This window comes from Elgaria multicarinata, chromosome 4 (assembly GCF_023053635.1).
Source record: "Elgaria multicarinata webbii isolate HBS135686 ecotype San Diego chromosome 4, rElgMul1.1.pri, whole genome shotgun sequence".
Lineage (NCBI taxonomy): Eukaryota > Metazoa > Chordata > Lepidosauria > Squamata > Anguidae > Elgaria > Elgaria multicarinata.
In genome coordinates, this window is record NC_086174.1 from 96,976,902 (window position 1) to 96,997,496 (window position 20,595).

Consider the following 20,595-nt stretch of genomic DNA (forward strand, 5'->3'; position numbering starts at 1 on the left):
GACTTGGGAACACTCTCTTGCAATGGTACTAATCCTACCTTGTTGAACATTCCCAGAAAGTGGGGCTGATGGACTATTGCTTGGCCACTAGCCTTCAGGGTTCCATGGAACTCTCGTTTGTGCCCTAAGCTTTTTAATGTCCACATGAAGCCCCTGGGAAAGGTCATCTGAAGTCTGGAGGTTGGGTACTATCATTCTGTGTCTCATGTCTCTCCTCATGCCAAGGAAGCCACTGAAGTCCTGAACCATTATCTGGACATAGTGATGGGTTGGATGTGAGCTACCAAACTGATGCTTAATCCAGACAAGATGGAACTACTGTTGGTTAGTAGACAAGCTAATTTTGGATTGGGTTAAAAGCTTGTTCTATATAGGATCTCACTTCCTCTGAAGGATTAACTTCACAGCTTGGGGTTGCTTCTAGATTTGGCATTGCTCCAGTTGTGCTCAGCTTTGACTATCACACCAGTTGCATGCCTTCCTGAACAAGGTGGATCTGGCCCCAGTGATCCATGTCTTAATCACTTCCCACTTAGCTTACAGCAATGTTTTCTATGAGAGGCTGCACCTAAACTTTGGCCAGAGGGCTTGTACCGAACTGCAGCTGAGCCCTGGGTGGGCAGTAGAAGCTCTGATTTTGTAAGTCTTCAGACTAGCTACTGTTGGAACAACATCAGCTCCTAGTGCCTTGTATTCTGTTTAGATGACCTTGCATTGCATTTGAACCTCTGTGCTACTGGCCCCTGGAATCCTGCCTGACCCTGCTTTTGGACTGTGTTTCTACTTGACTGCTCTCATGTGTTTGAATCTTGGCTGTGCCTCAGACCTCTCTTCTGGAAACCACATACTTCAGTGGTAACTCCGTACTTTTGCCCTTGCTCTTGGCATTGCCCCTAAGTTTGCCCTAATGTTGAGTCTGATTCCGCTTAAAAGGACCTAAATGGTTTGGAGCCAAGATATTTGAAAGACTGCCTCCACCCATATGAACCAGGCCCTAGTTTCAAACCTTCCTCTGAATCCCCGCTGTATGTTCTGACACAAAGGTAGCCAAGATTGCTGGAATTTGGGACAGGACCTTATCTGTGGCAGAAGCCTGATTACGGAACTCCTTCCCTAGCAGAAGTCCATCTTGGTTCAATTTTAGGAAGGCCATTGTATCTTTTTTTCTTCTGCATGGCTTTTGAATGGTTTTAAATGCAATACCATTCTCTGTTTTTAAAAAGATAGGTGTTTTTTCTTGTTTTTAATCTATTTCTGATACTGTGTTGATGTTTTTAATTTGCAAGTCATCTTGGCATCCCTTTTGGGGCTCAAAAGCAACTCATCAACAATTTTGTATTTATTTATTTAAAATTATTTTAGGCCACCTTTAAGGGTAAAGCCCTATCAAGGAAATATACAAGATTAAAAAAAACCATACAAAAATATACAAATATGCAATCAATATATCATAAAATACTATAAAACATTATAAAATGAATTATACCAATAAAACCTGCAGCCCATGGATTATGGGAAATCCAGTGAAAACAGATTGGTCTTTTAAGCCTTCCTAAAAACAGGCAAAGAAGGGGGCTGACAAGCCCCTGATGGAAGCAGATTCCAATGGTTTGGGGCCACCGCTGAAAAGGCTCTCGCCCTTATTCTCACCAACCTAACCACCCTTGATGGTGGGCAATGAGAAGAGCCTCTTGATGACCTCAAATTGTGGGAAGGCTGGTATGGGTGAAGTCAGCCTTTAAGTAAATTGGGCCCAAACCATTTAAGGCTTTAAAGGTTGAAACCAGCTTAAATAAAGTTATTTAAAACTGTTTGAAGTCGAGAATCTGCAGTCAAGACTTTTCAGAACTTCTGTCCCTCTCCAGCACACACTCATATAGTTCTAATATTTGGTAAGTGGTGATAGATGGTGACAGAGTGTGGAGAAGTGGAAAATTCAATCAATTGCTTTAGAAAAGCACATGAAATATTGGTATGAGTAAGAGGATGAGGTCTTTGACATGGCTATTCCTATTAACTGCCCTGGCCAGAGACCAGATACAAAAGCTATTAATCAATTGATTAAAAGCTATCAGCCTACCGCACCATGCTGGACTGTGAGTGTGTGTGTTTCTATATATAAAAGTAGAACTATGTGTGTGTGTGTGTGTGTGTGTTTCTCTTACAAATAGAGAAGCACAATTAAAATCTAGGTTATTTTAAAACTTTGTTACTTAGCTAGTCTGAAAAGTCTCCAAAAAAGGACATTTAAATGAATAAATACATTAAAGTTTTAAAAAGTGTCATATACTCAGATGTAGTGGGGGGCAGGTTGGACAGGAATGATGTGGTGTTTAAGATCTAGTTTCTAAAAAACCCACCATTTCATAGCAGGTTTATAACTATGAAAATTAATGTTAACTAGTTTGGAAGACTACCAAAGTAATGACTTCAGTAAGCTTAGTCATTTTTTTAAAGTTGCGGACAGAAATCAAGCCTTCTAGGAATAAGAGAAAAATGACAGTTCAGCCAAGGTTATAATTTAAAAAGCCAGCCATATCCACAGGAAAGATATTACTATAGCTGTACTCAACAGTATCTGAAAATCACTTATTATTCTTATCAGCTTTGTTATACACTATCCCATATGACGTAGAATTAGAATCTAAAAGGGGTGAAGAAAAAGTTTGGAGAATGATGTACAACAGAAGTCTATTTTATATAACTGGACTGGTCAGAAACAAAATTCAGTGCTAAACAAATACAGACATATTGTATAGAATCCTACAAGTTGATGAAAAGACAACTGTTACCAGTTGAGTTTCCACTCCATTTCTAGGAACACAAAGTAACTTACAATAAGAGCAAGATCCAAGTTAAAGACAAGACAAGACAAGACAAGCCATCTTTGTCCTAAATCAGTATATTATCTGACCCTTGATTCATTTTGACATAACCACTTCTTCCTTCTACCTTATAAGAAAAATCAATCCTTCTGGACTAAAATCATAAAAATGTAGGAACAGAGACAATTTCCAGCGTGATTATATGTTACTGCCACATTGTGAAACCAGTAATTTTGGGGAATGAAAGTTTTAGATCTTTCATGAAAGTAATGGTTTAATGGGAATCCTGTTGCAATATTTAATTGGTGTATCTCAGTTGTTAACTTCATGAAATATCTAGTTTTCAGACAATTATTGATATTACTAGTTTTGTTACTAGATATAAACTTGGTGACCTATAGTTTTTGTTAAAGAATGGAAGAGGTTACCTTACCACTGCAAGATATAAACCAAGAAATCCTTCAGTTTAAAAGCACATTATCCACCCTAATAAAATGTCTATGTCATACTTCCAGTTTACTCCTGAAACAGTATAAGAAGCAACATTGTTTGGGATTTCTTTTGCAATTCTTCATAGAAATCCAAGCCATTCCCATAAAGATGCCAATGACAATACTTGGAACACAAATGTATCAAGAGCACAATGAGGGTTTGGAGTTATCTGCCTGTTCTAAGCGCTGCCGGCAAAAGTCTGGCAGGGCAAGAGAAGAACGAAGGCAGTTTCAGCTCCATTTCTCCATTTGAAATCCAAAAAGCAGCTAATCGGGCCTCTGAGCCTGCCTAATTTACCTTTCAGTGGGCAGAGAGGGGACCGGAGAGGCCATGGAATTCTGCATCTCCCAGCCTCTCCTCTCACCTCAGGATGCCCCCTTTCCTCCCTCTCCAACTTATCTTATGAGTTGCAGCCTCATAAGGGAAGCTTTCCATCTATGGTGGCTGGGAGGAAAGAGGGGAGGGTGTGCAGGAGACAAGATCCACAATCACACCTCCTTCTCCATGCTCGTAACTCTCGCTACAGGCGCAGAGGAGGAGATCTGCAGCATCCGATGGTATCTTAGGCCTTAGCTAGACCTAAGGTTTATCCCGGGATCGTCCCAGGGTCATCCCTGCCTGCTCCCGGGATCCTCTGTGTGTCATTTACATGAACAGGGGTGACCCCAGGATGATCCCGGGATAAACCTTAGGTCTAGCTAAGGCCTACGATGCAGTCTACGGTCCTTAGGATTGCTCTCTATGTAGATTTGATGGATCTGTCAAGTCCATTTCCACAGATGTCCTCTTTTCCCAACATCTAAGAGCTTTAGGCATGGTTTTAGGGATGGGGAAGGTTTACAGGAAAAAATCTCAAATGGATGCATGCCTCCCTTGACTAAAGTGTGTTTATGCATATTTTAGAAATGCACACAGTGTTTTGGGTGCATTTTCAAATGTGCACATGATGATGAATGCATTTTGTACTTTTGGAGAATGTATTGCAAGCCTGGAAAAGTACAGATTTCCAATCACAAATTGCATTCATTGTCACATTTGGTTCCGGGGTGTGTGATAATACATTAAAAATACATAAAAATTTCTCACACATGCCAAAATATATTAAAAAATCCTAGTAATTTCTTCTACCCTTTTCTCCACTTTGGTAAGTGAAAAATGTGCGATTTCCCCAGCCTTGGGGAAATTGCATTAGTCCCCATCCCCCGCCAATGGGGGTCTTAAAAAGGGCCTTTAAGCCCCACCCCCCATCAGCCGTGGGGGGAGGAGAATGGCTTTTCCCTGCTCCTCCTCCTCCCTGGCACCCATCAGGGCCGGAAAGGGCCTCTTAATGCTTGCACTAAGAGGCCCTTTCCGGCCCTGACATGCACAGGAAGTAGGAAAGCATGTTTTCTGGGCCTCCGGAAAGTGCGCAGATTCTCTGGGCCCTTTCAGGCCCAGATGGGCAGGGGAGGGGTCATGCACTTTCCAGAACCTCCAGAAAGTGTGCAATCCTCCCAGCACGCACACTTTTTTTTTTACTACCCCAAAGTAAGTGTGGAGAACCTGATCCACACTGAGACTCCTAAAATGGGGTGAGAGATTTTTTAACCCTTTGCCACCCATTGTGGGACTGATCCAGACCCAATAGCCCACAACTGCAATTTGCATTAGGAAAACAAATCTTTCTTTTTCTTATGCAAACTGCTGTGGGGGGCAAAAAGTTAAAACTCTCCTAATCCCTGTACTAAGTTTTGATCCAGATTACTTTGCCCATTCTTACTTTTGAGTAGGAAAAAAGAATCACTATACCTTCAGGGCTCATATTAAATGTGTAGTTTTTCTGTCATGTGTCTGTTATTATGGGACTGGTTAAGCTGAGGATCTTCCCCCACTATTTATTATACAGGTAGTTAAGGTCATGCCCTATGAGGACTTTGGATGTTCAGCCTGGAAAAAGGAAGACTGAGGGGAGACATGTTAACAGTGTTCTGGTACATAAAAGGGTGCCACAGAGAAGATGGTCAAGAACTATTTTTCTATTGTCACAGGAATTAGGACCCAAAATACTGGGTATAAGTTAAAGCTACCTAGATTTCAATTAAATATAAGGAAAAACTTCCTGACGGTAAGTTTTGTACAACAGTGGAACAGCCTACCTATGGAGGTTGTGGATTCTCCATCACTGGAGGTTTTTAAGAAGAGGGTGGATAGCCACCATTCATGGATGGTTTAGCTGGTTTTCCTGCACATTGCAGACAGTTAGACTAAATGATCTTTGTGGTTCCTTCCAACTCCACAATTCTACCATTGTATCTGACTGCCCAATGACAGAGAAAAACATCTTGCTGACTTTTTAAAGATACGTTTTAAATGAAATGTCCATTCTACAAAAGATAGATCACTTGGTTTTCAGTAATGACTCCAGGATAATGAAAAGAGTTGCTACTTCAGTAATGGATTGTGTGACAGATGTATGAGTGTTTTTATATCTTCGCCTTTGTTTTAAAATTACCCTCTAAGGTTTTGTAATGGCTAATAGCTACAGAATGCAAGCAAAACTAGAATTAAACTTATGGAGCTCCCTCTTCCCTGGAGACCACCAAAATGGGTATCTGATGAATTTCCTGAAGCATTTAGGAATTCATTCTCTGAGGTGAAATTTAATGGCCAAGATCATGAAGGTATGAAGTTATTTAAATCCAATATTTAATTCTAGTATTATGGGAGTAGTTTACTTATCGGCTTTACTGAATGCTGGTCTTGGTGTTGTTCACCTTCGGGATGAATATGCTAGAATTTCATGAATTGCACTTTTTCCCTACTGATTTAAGGGCAGCAAGCGTCATGAACTTTTTGGAGATATTTTACACCTTCTCTCTCAGGCACAGAAGACGTTTTGGCACACATCTCTGACATGATGCAGCCTGCTGCTTTCTTCTTTCTCTTTGCCATCACATTATAAATTTTAATTATCAAAGCTAGTCAGTTTTGAAGAGATGGATATGGACACCCTTAATTAGTTGTAGAGATTACGCTATCTTCAGGCCAGTCCTCCCTTGCTCCATTTCCATACACATAGCTCTTTACTTCTGAGATTCCAATGCTGGTTTCTCAGTGTGACAGTAATACAACCAAAAAGATCTGCAGGTTTTGTACTGAGATTCAATGCCAAAAACATCATCAAAGCCCTTTGTAAAAAGAGAAGCCGAAAAGAACCACAATAGACTGCAACTTGGTTCATTCTATTTGACCCCCAAAGTAAAAGAAAACAAAAACAAAACAGGCTGACCTGTAATTACATTCTGGAAGTTCCCATAGGGAATTCTGGAAATAAGGTGTGTACGCTACATGCTTTCAAATTCTGCATCTATACAAAATGGAATTAAGTAATCAACCAATTGCAGGAAACCACTATGAATGGCAGGCTGGAACTCAGATCTGGAACTATTTAAAGCAATTTCAAATCCAAGCAGTAGACCCACTAATTACCCTTGATTTCAGCAAAGGGAAAAGTTCCTACTTTGATCCCTCTTTGGCTAAGCGGTTTAGGAACTAAGATCTTCCACCAGAAAATCATATAAGCACCTTACCAACACATTCTAACTCATAATCCAATTGGATAATTAATTACTCACAAGGTGCTGATTTTACATGCAGCCATAAATCCTTTAGAATTAGATGCAGGCACTTATCCCCCAAACTGGTTATTTCTTTAAAAGAAATAGTTCCTTTAAAACTAGAAAATGTTAACCTCCCTGAAGCCAAGTCAGAATTGAAATTGGTTATTCAAAACATTGTGCTTTATTCTAAGGCTGCAAATTTGATCACCTAAAACATTTCTCTGAAGGTGGCAAAAATGCCAACAATGACTTTTTTCTTTCCCTGAACACTCTTTAGTGCTGCAATATGCCTAGTAGGAGTCAAGGAATAATGTCAAGGCCTTGTTGACTTGTATACAGATTGGGGGGGGGGGGCGTCAAGCATAGCAAGATCCTATTTCGCTAGTAGAAAAATGAGGAGAGAGAAAAAAGGAGATCTTTCTCTTTGCTATGACCTTCCTTTGGCTAAAAGTAGCTTAAATGATTTAGGGCCCATCATGAAGAGCTTAAGGAAGTGATCAGTGGGTCAGGAAAACACAGAAATGGCAAGAAATCCAGGCTGCATGACTCCTTATGTGAAAATATGATTTACCAGAGGAGAATTCCTGAGAGAACCAGTAAAATCAGCAGGCAAATTATTAAAATTATATTATTTTTACTAACTTTTTTTTATCAGTGAAAAGCTTTGGAAAATGTATTATCACACAAAATATAATGATGCAAGGTGAACTGTGATTTTTCCATTTGGGATAAATTGGAAAATTAATATTGAAAGAAGTCAGAAAGTTTTCACCTCCACATATTATTTCTTTTTTAAGGAAACTTATTTCTATACACTTTTGTGTATAGACACTTAATTTTAACTTAAATTTAAATTTTACTGTTCTAGCTCTGTATTTTAATCTTACATCAATTTTGCTGCGTGGTTTTATCCTGATTGTGCTTTTTATACTGTATTTTGTATTTGTGTTTTTAACCTGTTGGTTGTTTTATTATGGTTTTAATTTTTGTGAACTGCCCAGAGAGCTTCGGCTATTGGGCAATATAAAAATGTAATAAATAAATAAATAAATAAAATTGTGAAACCATGACTTGGTTCCCATTTAACACTAACCTGTGGTTTAAGTATGCCAAGGGTTGCTAAATTCTGGGTTGTCATAATGTGAGAACCCAGCTGCACAAAAAACCCACAAAAAAACCACATTGTTTTCTTAAGCACAAACAACCCAGAAAGAGAACCCATGAGTTGTGAACCATGGGCTGTTGTTACATGTAAACACAGAACTGAGGCCCTTCTCACTTGCCCACTGCCAAGAGAAGTTAGGTTGGTACTTTTCAGTAGTGATGCCGCACCTCTGGAATGAGCTTCCATCAGGGATTCATCAGGCCCCTTCTTTGCTAACTGACTTACCTAGTGCCAGAATGTTTGTGTTAATAGCAGTAACTGTACATTGAATGACTAGGGTTAATAATGTGATTGTCACTCTCAGTACTTTCTTCATTTAGTTTCCTTCTGACCTGACTATTTGCAATTTTCTACCTCCCTTCCCTTGCCTCACCACCATAGGTACTGTATACACCTGACACACTCCATAACACTCAAGGCATTTGAAGAACTGGGCAATACACCACAAATACATATGCTGTGGGGTGGGGTGGGGAATGTTAGTCTTTAAGGTGCCACAAGACTCTTTGTTGTTTTTGCTCTTTTCTCTGGCCTTTTTTTAATTTGTAGAGTTTATTTATAATCAATGGTTTCATTGAACTTTATTGTGTTGTATTGTTTTTATCTTGTATGCAACCTTGGGAAATTTCTACCCTTGGAAGTGTCTTAAAATGATTCTAAGTAAATAAAAATAAAATAAAATAATGCACAGTTACAAATAAGTATAATGAATCTATGTATGTAAAAAATAATAATTTAAGATTTCATATGGAGAATAATCAAATTTCCTTATGTCACAGTTTCTCCAGTGGCATGCTCACTTTTCAAAGTATAAATTTTAGGCCATTCATTCAAGGTACAGAAACAGTACCACAAGATCAAACACAGACTATATACTCGTATACTGTACCTATTATATAACTGTTCTCCGCTTCTAAAGCCTAGTAGTCTCCATAATCTGATGTTTTATAAACCTGTAAAAAACAATCTATCACTATTAACTGAAAAGTCTAAAAAGGTAAAGCCTTGTGCATAAATAAAAACACACAAAAAGAAGTACTTATAAGATGTATGTTGGCACAGGTCTAACTATAACTACAAAATGTTGCGCACACACACACACACACAGAGAAGTGCTTTCTTGTGGGAGCAAAACATAATTACAGGACTCACTCACAGGCAGAAGTACATTATTTTGTGATTACAGCAATATAAAACTATTATATGAGACTGTAACTAAAGGCAAATAAGCAGTTTGGAAGCAGGGAAAATCCTGTTTTCATGGCATATGACAGCTTATACATATGTAGAACACAACTGACCTTAACTTCACACATTATTCTAAATCCACTATATTGAACACTGCATCAGTATGAAAACCACTTACAGTCCACTACTGTGCTTGAGCATTAAATAATCTGTCCCAGCATCAAGCAGAATCCTTGGCAGAACATTATATATTTTCAATATTCATCTTAAAATCATAATGCTGTTTGGGTTATAACACTTCTTTCTCATAAAATTTGATACCAGTTGGTTGATGATATTAGCATAGACTGGGATTTAATTAAGCATTGCCTCTCATTTTGGAGAAGAAAACTCCAGTCCTACAGCTTGTTTCTGTACATGAATGTTGAACATTTACTTGTACAAAGTAAGCTGCACCATTTTATCAGTACTTTGAAATATGCATGCAAACCTTATTATATAACAGACACTTTAACTCAGCTTCATATCTAAACAAAAGCTAGATGCTCACAAGGATGTAATTAGAATGGTTTATGATTAGGATGATGCTTTCAACATCTGACAGAACATGGCAAGACATTTAAAATAGGAAACATTCAAAAATGGCCCTTTAAAACACAGTACTGGTTATGGACAACTAATGTTCGTCATACTCAGTGAGTGGGAACAAGTGAATATTTCTAAGTAAAGACAGAAACTGGGGGTGGGGGTGGGGGGAGTGCTTCAACTCTCAGGAAAATGTGTTTCCTATATAAGAAAAAACATCACACTATAACATTAGTGAAAACAACCTGTTTTGCAATCAAACGGTTCAAAATATTGTTCAACAAGCAGTGAAATGTCCCGTGGGGAAAAGTGAGTGGTGACTTTGCTCCTAGATAGTCAGATAAATAGGTCATCTATGGTAGACTTGTAACACTATGTTCTTTCTTGGACACAATGCTGTGTGCATGCACACACATTTCTTTACAAATTCACCTCAGAAATATGCTTTTATACATTAAACATTCCACTGAAATCTACAGCAATGTTTTTTAAAAAATTTCAACATAAAGACCACTGGCTCTTTATAAGGGCTTAGATCTAGACCCCGCCTTTCGTGAGCATAAGAGTTCCTTCTGTCTGCAAAGGCTGTGATGCAGCAGACCACTTCTGCTGATAGAGCATGGGGAAGAGCCCTTTTTTCCATTCCCCACTCCCTGTGCATCCTGCTATGCCCTCCAAACGTCTGTTCTACAAGGTTTGAGGATCCTCTAGAACAGTGGTTCTCAACCTTCCTAATGCCACGACCCTTTAATACAGTTCCTCATGTTGTGGTGACCCCCAACCATAAAATTATTTTCGTTGCTACTTCATAACTGTAATTTTGCTACTGTTATGTAGCAAAATTATGTAGCTCGGTTCCTAAAACCATCGGAAATATGTGTTTTCCGATGGTCTTAGGCGACCCCTGTGAAAGGGTTGTTCGACTCCCAAAGGGGTCGCGACCCACAGGTTGAGAACCACTGCTCTAGAACCACATGGCAGGTAGTACTGGGAACTGCAAGGGGAGAGGGGAATTTGTGGAAATTGTCTCATCCGCCTTCCTGATGACTGGAGAGTCCTGAACAGAACTCTGTTCAAGAACTGCTACCGGGGGGGGGGGGGGGGACATGAGACAAAATCTTGATCCAACCCGAAGAGTTGGATCCAAAGCAACGTCTTCCAAAAGTCAAAGGCATCAGCCTTCTGATGGAGGAATATTCCAGCCTAATGCCTTTTAAGGAGTATATGATAAACGTTCCCACAGCAAAATGAGTGTGACACAGTGGCCTCTTTGGATGAAACTTGTCCTCACAATTTTACCTGCTATACATCACATTCAAGAACAACTCACATATTCCATTTTCTACTGCCCTCACTACAGTGAAAAGGCATAAAGTGCCTAAGAAAATTCTCTATTTATTCAAATGTGGATGATTCTGAGCCCTGCAAGATCAAATATGTTCTGCAGATTCCCTCTCTCAAGGTCAGAGGGGATCCTGTGCTCAAATAAAATTAGTATCTCATGATTTACTTGGTATCTTTCCTCTCTCCAATGTGAGGTGTACCGGGGAAGAGTGCAGAAGGCCAAGGCCAAATTCCACTCAAGCCAGGGCATGTCTTACAAGAAAATACTCTCAAATCAGCCCAAAGACTATACTCAATACTCTCTGTTCAGTCATTCCATTGCATATATAATACAAGAAATTATAAGCTGCACTTTAAGACTTCTCCTGCCCTTGTTCCATGGAAGAATATTTTCCTACATATTTTACTGGCCTTTTCCTGCACCTTCTTCGGCCCCAGGTGACCACCACTATTTTAGATATTGTTGTAAACCAGGGAGAACCATATATAACATATTATATGTAACAACAAAGTAACATAGTTTCCTTTTCCATCCCTTTCCTATTGCTAAATTTAAATTTGCCTTTTAAATCTGGACAGGAGAGTAAGCTTATATTTTCAGTGAGTTTTCATTTATGATCTCAAGGTATTTGTCCTGGGCAGTCACAACAAATTTGAAGCCTTTTCAGTGTATTTTTGCTCTTAAATTGAATCTCATGTGCCATTCTGCTGTAGATATAACTCTTGGAGTGCTCAATTTCTGTCTGGGATTTTACCATCCTGAATTTAATTTAATGTAATCTGAAAACATGTGCTACATAATTATTTACCATACTTCATGGAATTTATGAGGAAATTATAATAGCTCTGGCCCTAATAGACTTCATAGCGAACCCCCACCCACCCACTTCTCTACTGTATTGACTAATATCTGCTCTTGGCCTACTATCTTGTACCTGAGAGGTGAACAACTTTTTCATCCCTGAGCGTCGTATCAGGGATCTACAGGGGTGCCAGGAGGCACATATGTGTGTGTGGATGCACACATACAGAGGCATGCACATGCACAGTCCAACACTCACTCCCACACGCAACATACGCACCCATTCAAAGTCCTTGTCCTGCCTCGCCTCAGCCACCCAATCCAATCAGTGCTTTACTGCCACTATTAGCAGCAGTAAAGAGGAGATCCAGGCTGTGTGTGGGTTGCTGAAGGAGGATGTTGTAGCCCTCACCCCACCCTGGCCACTCTGACTTGATTGCTGTTTTACTACTGCTATTAACAGCAGTAAAGCAGAGACACCAACAGTACACTGTGCTCTCAGTCTGTGGCAGATCATGTTCCAGAAGGCAATTAGGGAAACACTATCTGAGGACTCTATGATTCCTGCCATAGATGCTCCCTTCCTAGAGACTTCCGGAAGGAACTGATCCATGTTTATTTTGCTTTTGTTTTTGCTGATGCCTCTGCTTTTCGGTGGAGTGGGAGCACCACCAGACAGGGCTTGGGGCACGGCCCACAGGCTGTATTATTTGTGTCTCTGTTCTAATGGGTTACCAATGCACAAGAAAGCTTTTTCTCTTAGCCCAGCACTTTATTTAAAAGCTTGTTGGTGAATGTATTAAAAATCTTTCTACTCATGAACATATATTTTTACACTGCCCTCTCCACGTATCCCAACAGCAGAGATATCTGGAAAAGATCTTATTAAATTGTCAAGGATCTGCGGGGTCTGATGCTCTACGGACCCTATTAACTGCGGAGGGGAGGGGGGAATGCTTGAAAATGTTGCATTATTTGCCCATTATGTAATGACCTATCAAAGACTGGGAGCTACACCCAGAGGCATAGTGGAATAGTCAGCAGGGAGATTAGTACTGTCTACTATACTAGCAGGCTGAATTGCACAATGTAAGAATACTAGTTTGTCTGGAGGATGTCATGATGTTTTTGTATAGTTTGTGGTTGTTTTATGCCAATAAAGGTACATTGATTGATTGAAAAATCTTTCTGAAAATCCGACTATACCATGTCTATAACATACCTGGATCAACATGCTTGTTATCCCTAAAGAACTGCAAGAAATCATTGTCTGTGGTGTACATGTGTAAACTCATTCTGTTTCTCAATAATTTTGTTCATATATTTTATGTATAGATGAGTCACAATTATCACTAATGTCAAAACTTGTTCACCGTTTGCCTGAAGAACAATACCATATCTTAGAAAACAGCAAAAGCAGTATCAAAGGAATAAGATGGAACTCTGGACATCAATTGTAGGATAAGATAAGAGAATTACTGGTAGAACTCATGTTGAACAGAGAAATAAATAGAATATCTAAGGTTGCAAGAGGGAGTCTGTGCAAAGGTAAAAAAAAGAAAAAGGATGAGGTCAGGGAGAACAGACAGCTTTGATAATCTTGCAAAGAACAGCAAGGCAGTTTCACTTTATATGCCCATCTTTCTGACCCATTTGTTACAGTCTACAATTAATCACATTTGACTGTGGGTTTAATAAAACAGTTCTCAAACTATGGTCAAAATGAGACTCCTTAAGTCATGCTTCCTTATGGTCACGAAAACAAAACAATGGCTAGTATGTTTTGAGCTGGTGCCATGCTCTCTTGCCCACTAGCAGAGAGTGAATACATGAAAAGAACAAAGAAGAATGCTTAGGAAGATGTCTTCAGAATCAACAGCTTGCAACAAGGAAGCAACAAGAAGGTTGCTTCATTTATGCACGTTCAATTTCAACCAGGAGCTATCCAATCCAATGGGCAGGCATTCAGCCTCCATTGACAGAAGAGTTGTAGGCTGGACTCTCTAGGCCCACTGCTAAACCAAATTCCAGTGGGGTCAATATAATTTGAAACAACATGACTTTGTTCAGAATAGCAGCCTCTTGCTCTGATCCAAGAATCAAGAGAAGCTCTAGAGCACATGTAACTGAAGTCTATGGAACAGGTCTTGTTCACATAGGAACTCCATGTATTGGATGCATATGCACAGACTTACTGGATTGGAGTACCTATCTCAGCTCAATAAGGACATACACATAAACACACAAATGAAGGTCCTTGGAAGGAAATCAATGCTCTTCCTGGAGCTGTTTTAGCATTTCCCTCTGACAGTAATTTCCTCACTTTGGATATCTAGCTTTATATAGTTTTTTATTTTTTAAAAAAATGCCTACCCCACCCACTCCTAGAACTGTACCATGATTTAAAAAAACCAAACTCAAACAGTTTGTGCCCATTAAGTTGACAGAAACAACACTGAACAGATTTTTTTAATCTACAGTTTTATAAATGTGGCTATGAGGTACCAGGATCTCAAAACCCAGTTAATCTGGGATTCATACATCAAATACTTTTGTGCCTTTGAACTGCGGTTTTGAAATAGTATTTGGGTATTCTAAGTCATACAATTACCATTGTGTGGAGTGGGGCCATGCCTGCTGGCCCTCCCCTCTCCTGCCATAGGCCCCTCCCATTAGTTAGAATGTTGCATAATCAGGGTTAGGAACATATGAAGCTGCTTTATATTGAGTCATACCATTGGTCCATCTAGCCCAGTATTGTCAATACTGTTCTAAAACATGAGGAAGCCTATGTATGTAGTGCAGGCTTCCATCTTCAGAATTTTCCCTAACACCTGGGTGGGATGAGGTAGGATAGGGTGGTAGGAGACATAATGTTGGGCATTGGGCCAGTGGATATAGCCCTACTCTCCCACTCCATACAATATTAATTATATAGTTTAGGACACCCAAATAAGATTCATGAGGGTCAAGAGTTCAATTCCACCTCTTCTGAATCCCTATTTCCTTTTAATATAATGCCATATCTGTCCATTACAATATGAAAGGGGGGATGGAACACTCTTCAATGTTTATCAAAAAAGAAAAACGATGGGGGAGGGAATTGAGAAATCAATCTCTTATATCCTACAAAATTCTTCCATTTACTAACCTGTTAAAAGCTTAGGGACATAACCAGCATGTCGACGGCCATGTGGCATGGCAGTGGAGGACACTGCAATTAAGGGCGAGAGCCCTTTAAAAGACAGACTTTTCCTCCACACACCACAGATTAGCAAATGACAATAAGAAAGTAAGGAAGAATTTGTGACTTTTGACAATTATTCTTGAGAGGGGAAAAGGTAACAATTGCCAAAAAAATCACAAAAGGTTTGACATGTTACCTGGCTATGACAAAGAGCACACAACTGACACCCAAGTAAGCCAGCAGAATATACATCCAGATATCAGGGGAGAGAGGATTCAGGAAGGAGAAGACGCCCGGGTTTGTACCATTGGGCTTGCGGTACAAAATACTTATTCCAAGAGTCATAAAGGGCTTGGAAAAGTCGATGACCGTCTCTCGAACGTACGTAATTGCCAGTGGCGCAACAGCAAGGTCAGCTTTCTGTTTGCAAGGGGGGGGGGAAGAGAGAGAGAGGGAGGGAGAGAAAGAGAGAGAGAGAGAGAGAAATAGGCCATAAGTCAAAAGCAGAAGGCAGAAGCAAGCAATCAAATTAAACAAAACACAGACTTTACACTTGGAGAGCCCTGTCTTGGTACCCAATTAAGCTGAAATTTAAAGCTCTGCTGCTGCTGTTACTGCTGCTCCTCCTCCAGTAAAGATGTTGATTTATACTGCTACGCTGCCCCCAAGAGTTTTGAACACTGTCGTGTGTATGAAAGAAAGTTACTATTTGTGAAATTCTTTTTAACATCTCATTTATAACTTACACTCGGTTTGAAAGTTGCTTAAGTTTTGTTTTGTTTTTCTCTTTAAAAATATGCTGTGGGGGAAATCCCCAAAGCAAAAGATAATGGATTTCAAACAAGAAAGCTTATTCTCCATTTTATTAAATAAACACAAATAGATAATTTGTGAGAGCCAGTGTGGCGCAGTGGCTAAAGTGCTGGACTGGAAGTTGGGAGATCCAGGTTCTAGTACCCACTCAGTCATGGAAACCCACTGGGTGACTTTGGGCCAGTCACAGACTCTCAGCCCAGCCTACCTCACAGGGTTGTTGTTGTGAGGATAAAATGGAGAGGAGGAGGATTATGTACGCCACCTTGGGTTCCTTGGAGGGGAAAAGGCGGGATATAAATGCAATAATAAATAATTTTAAAGTTTGAACCTTAATCAATACAGAGAACTATGCAATCAGGTATGCACTGAGTAGTGGGCTGTTGTTGTTTTTACTGATGATGATGATGATGATGATGATGATGATGGTGATGAAAGACACTTGGAATTCCAAGGAATTTTGAAAGCAAAGTGAGAAATTGCTGTTACTCCTCTCCGCATCACACAGGGCATTTTCATATTCTTAGAGGAGCTCTCTAATCACTTTTCAAGTTTAATTTGTATATGATGTTTAGACTTTTTATTAAAAAAAACCAGAAATGTAAATCAGGTAAAAATTTGTACATTCGAGATAACCATTTCCCACACCCCACTTCTACTTTACGTCAATCTCCCAGAAATTAAAGAAAAGGATTGTCCATTGACTTTACAACATCAACTGTAGTTTTGAATGTTGATAAAATACAGTCACTCGTTTTCAAACAGACTAATAACAAAATCCGGTGGTTATTCAGTTTTCCTGTAGGAATAACTCTTAGATTGGATATCTTAAGACCTGTCTTTTTTGTATCTACGTGTGCACAGTGCCAACCCCTGGTTTTTGAGGGTCCTTGGCAAGTCACCTCCCTCAGTCTACCTTCTCGCCAACACTGTCACTAGCTGAAATCGACCCAGGGTGTGCTTGTCAGTAGGTCTTTGCCTGGGTGAGGGCCCTCAGCAGGTTGACGTTGGCCCTGCCTGTGCACCAAGATCAACCTCTGAGGCCTTTCTGTGGATCCCTCTGCCATCTGTGGTACACTAGATGGGCACATCAGACAGAGCATTTTCATCACAGAGCCATGATGTGTAGGCAGTTGACATTTGGTTATTTTAAAGGAAAACACTGGCTGTCACCATGCTGTTATATTATTATTATTATTATTATTATTATTATTATTATTATTATTTGGCTGGGATGGCTTTATTGTGTTATTTTAATTTTATTATTGCCTTTATGGTATGTTGTACTGATATACTGCTTTTTTATTATTGTTGTTAGCTGCCTTAGCAAAGTAACACAAAAAGCAAACTAGTTTTCTAGTACAGAAAGACATACATAAGATGTGTGGCATTCTTTATAACTTCGTCAGTTCTAACACTTTTTATATTTCCCTTCTGAAAGCCCCTTAGTAAAAATAAATAAATGACACTTTAGTACTTTAAAGTCCCTTGGACTGCAGTGGAAGAGTTAAGGATGTACTGATTTCTTTTCTTACTGAGAGCAATATGATTTTAAAATGTTTAATATGGGATTGCGCTAAAATTCAATGATGAACGACAAAATGTAGAAAAATAGCATTGCATGCTGGAAACATCTAGCTCCAAAAATAGTCATTTGATGGGATAACCTATTTTAATTTACCTCAATTCTGTAAATCTCGAAAAGAAAAAGACAGGAAAAAGTTACATTGGCTTGAACTAAACTACGCACCACAATATTTTGTAGTTTGCAGCAGTCTATGAAATCTTTGCTGCATGTGCTATGAGACCAACCTCTCCTATTAAATTTTGATTTACATGTTGTGAATTTTTTAAAAACACACACACAGAAGCAGACTGATGCAGAGATTGGACTGAACAGAACAGATTTATGATTAAATCCATGTGCAACTCAAATGGACTAGACGTAGCCTGATTCATCCATCCATGTAACAGTACAATAAACCACATCATAGTGATAAATAGTCTAAGGCATGGCCAGAAATTGTTGTAAGCTCACCAAGCGATGGACATGATTCAAGTTGCAAGCTGCTCTACTTGTCTTCAGTGCCGCCACGTGGAGCAGCAGCCATTTACACAACTGAAGCCTTACATGGCAGTTGTAACACATACAACTGCTTCTTCAACTGGATCCCTCCAGACGTTTTGGGCTACAAGTCCCTTCAAGCTGAGATCCCATCGCTCCGTGCCAGGATAGCAGCAAGAGGGAGAAGGCTGGTGTAGACAATACTGAGCTAGACAGGCCAATGTTCTGACAAAGTAAAAGGCAGCTTCTTATGTTCCTTGCCTCAAGGCCAAAGAGCTTACACTGGAGCAGGAAAAACAAGAGGCAAAGGCAGGAGCAGGTTCTCCAAAAGGGGTTACTCCTTTGTGAAGATGCCATGCAGATCCATTCTGGTTAGAGGTTCCAGGGCAAGTAGTCCAACCTTCAGTCCTGGCAGGAAAAGATGCTTTGCCAAGTCCTGGGAACACCCGTTGCCATTTCTGCCTCTGACTTCTGCTGTAAGTTTTTTGGCCTTGGAGCAGGGAAATTGTGAACTGCCCAGAGAGCCTTGGCTGTTGGGCAGTAGAAATATGTAATAAATAAATAAACAATTTTCCAGCACCATTAAGTCATTATGCACATTAGCTTGGAACACATTCCCAGTAATGGTTAATAAAAATATTTGATAAACTAAACAGCACATGTGTGCTGTCAAGTTCCATTCTGACCAGCTGAAATCTTATATTTAATGTAACCACAGAAAAGGCATCTACCAATCTACTTGTCAACAACATCTGCCCTGAGACTCTGATGAGAATTGTGCCCACCTGTATTTGTCCTCTCCCACAAGGTTCCATCTGCACTGCAGCTCTGAGATTTCAAATAACAGGCATCTCTCCTGCTGTTTCTTATTCTTTCTCAGCCTTCCCCATCCTGAGGCCCTCCAGTTTTTGTTTTTGTTTGTTTGTTGTTGTTTTTGCTAATTTCTTCATAAACAAGTCAGAAAGTTATCCTCCAGTATCTTGTAAGTTACCTTGTTTGCAGTCCCAGACAGGGTACGAAAACAAGATGTTCTTTGTGACCCATGATTGGCTACCATACATGGCTAGTGGCCTATATTTGGCTTGGTGGGTAACAAATTATAGAGGTCTGCCTTAAACAAAAGACTGTGTCTAGTCTAAATCATATAAAATTACCAATAAATAAATAATCCGGAAGATGTCTTGAGATTATTATTTTTTACTTTGAAGGGTGGCATTTTATAATTAAACAACATGTCTGTCTGGTATATATGAATTTTTCAGGGATTTTCTTTTACTTGGAAATGTAACATAAATGACAGTGTTCTGAGAGTTCCTCTATACTTAGGTGCAAGATTGTAATTTTTCACTAGACAGTTAATTAATTTGAATCATACCTGGGCTGACATTTTGATTTAGACTTCTGTTAGCATGCATAATGCTTTGGCAGGTTAAAGTGTCTGCAGCCTCAAAATATAAAAATGGTTTGTGTTCTGACTTAATAAGCCCTCTTCGTTTTACAAAGTTATCAATGGTTGTGATAAACTTCTATACTGCCCAAATAGCTTTGGCTATTGGGCAGTATAGGAATGTACTATGTGCGCGCACACCCACCCACACCCACACCCACATACATGAAGCATCCCCCCACAAAATAGTGAAAGTAGAGTTTAAACAATGTAAAGGCTTTTCACCTGCGAGGTACTGCCTCTCACCAAATATGTTCAACTATTGCTTCTAACAGCTTTTGTTTATGAAATACAAGCAGCAATCTCCTTGCAGTTTTAACAGGTTTAAAGGGTGCAATCAATGCCATCATTTTTAACAAGAGGGTAACTTCTATCTCTGTAGCACAATCCATAGATTATGTACTTATGATGGTAGGCAGAAGCACTCATCTGACTGCACATTACATTGCATGTATTCATTATATTTGTTTTTCTGTCCTTCTCCTAGAGTGCTCCCAGCTGCTTATATGGAGCATACAGGTGGCTTCTTACTCTGGTACTGTCCAGGTCCAATGTTGCTTCAGGTTAGTAGTTAGAGCCACCTTTGCACATGCCTAAGCTGAGCCTCTACCAAACTAATGTGACCTCCATTTATTTCTGCTCAAAATGTACACAACCATTGGTTATCATTTAGACTCCCTCATAGTCCATACTTCTGACTCTTTTGAAACAGCTGCCATATTAGAGGTGTGCCTCTATTTACATGGCAGTGAACTATTCCCAGGACCCTGAGCCAGAATGAGCTTGCCCATGGGATACTGATGTGTTTCTGCAGCTTCTTGCCTTTCATCGTGGATGGCTACAGGTGGGCCCAGCTCACCAATGGAACAAGTCAAGTTTAACCAGTTGGCTCTGTTTTACTTTGCACATCCTTAAAAACAGTTTAAGGCCATTGTTTCAGCCAGCCATGAATGTCCTATTCTATTTATAGCATAATGGCTAAGAGACTGAATTATGAATCAAGAAGCCTCTGGCACAACCTCACTTGGTAGCCTTATGCAAGCTTATTATTATCATAATTATCGTCGTCGTCGTCATCTTGTG

General features: G+C 39.6%; 1 protein-coding gene across 1 annotated transcript in view; it reads right to left on the minus strand.

The window, feature by feature from the left end:
• The window catches only part of GRIK2 (glutamate ionotropic receptor kainate type subunit 2), a 531,656-nt gene that overhangs the window by 172,856 nt on the left and 338,205 nt on the right, over positions 1–20,595 (minus strand). Inside the window, exon 11 of the mRNA XM_063124850.1 lies at positions 15,384–15,607. Coding sequence (XP_062980920.1) covers positions 15,384–15,607 — 224 coding nt within the window. The remainder of the gene's footprint in view (positions 1–15,383; positions 15,608–20,595) is intronic.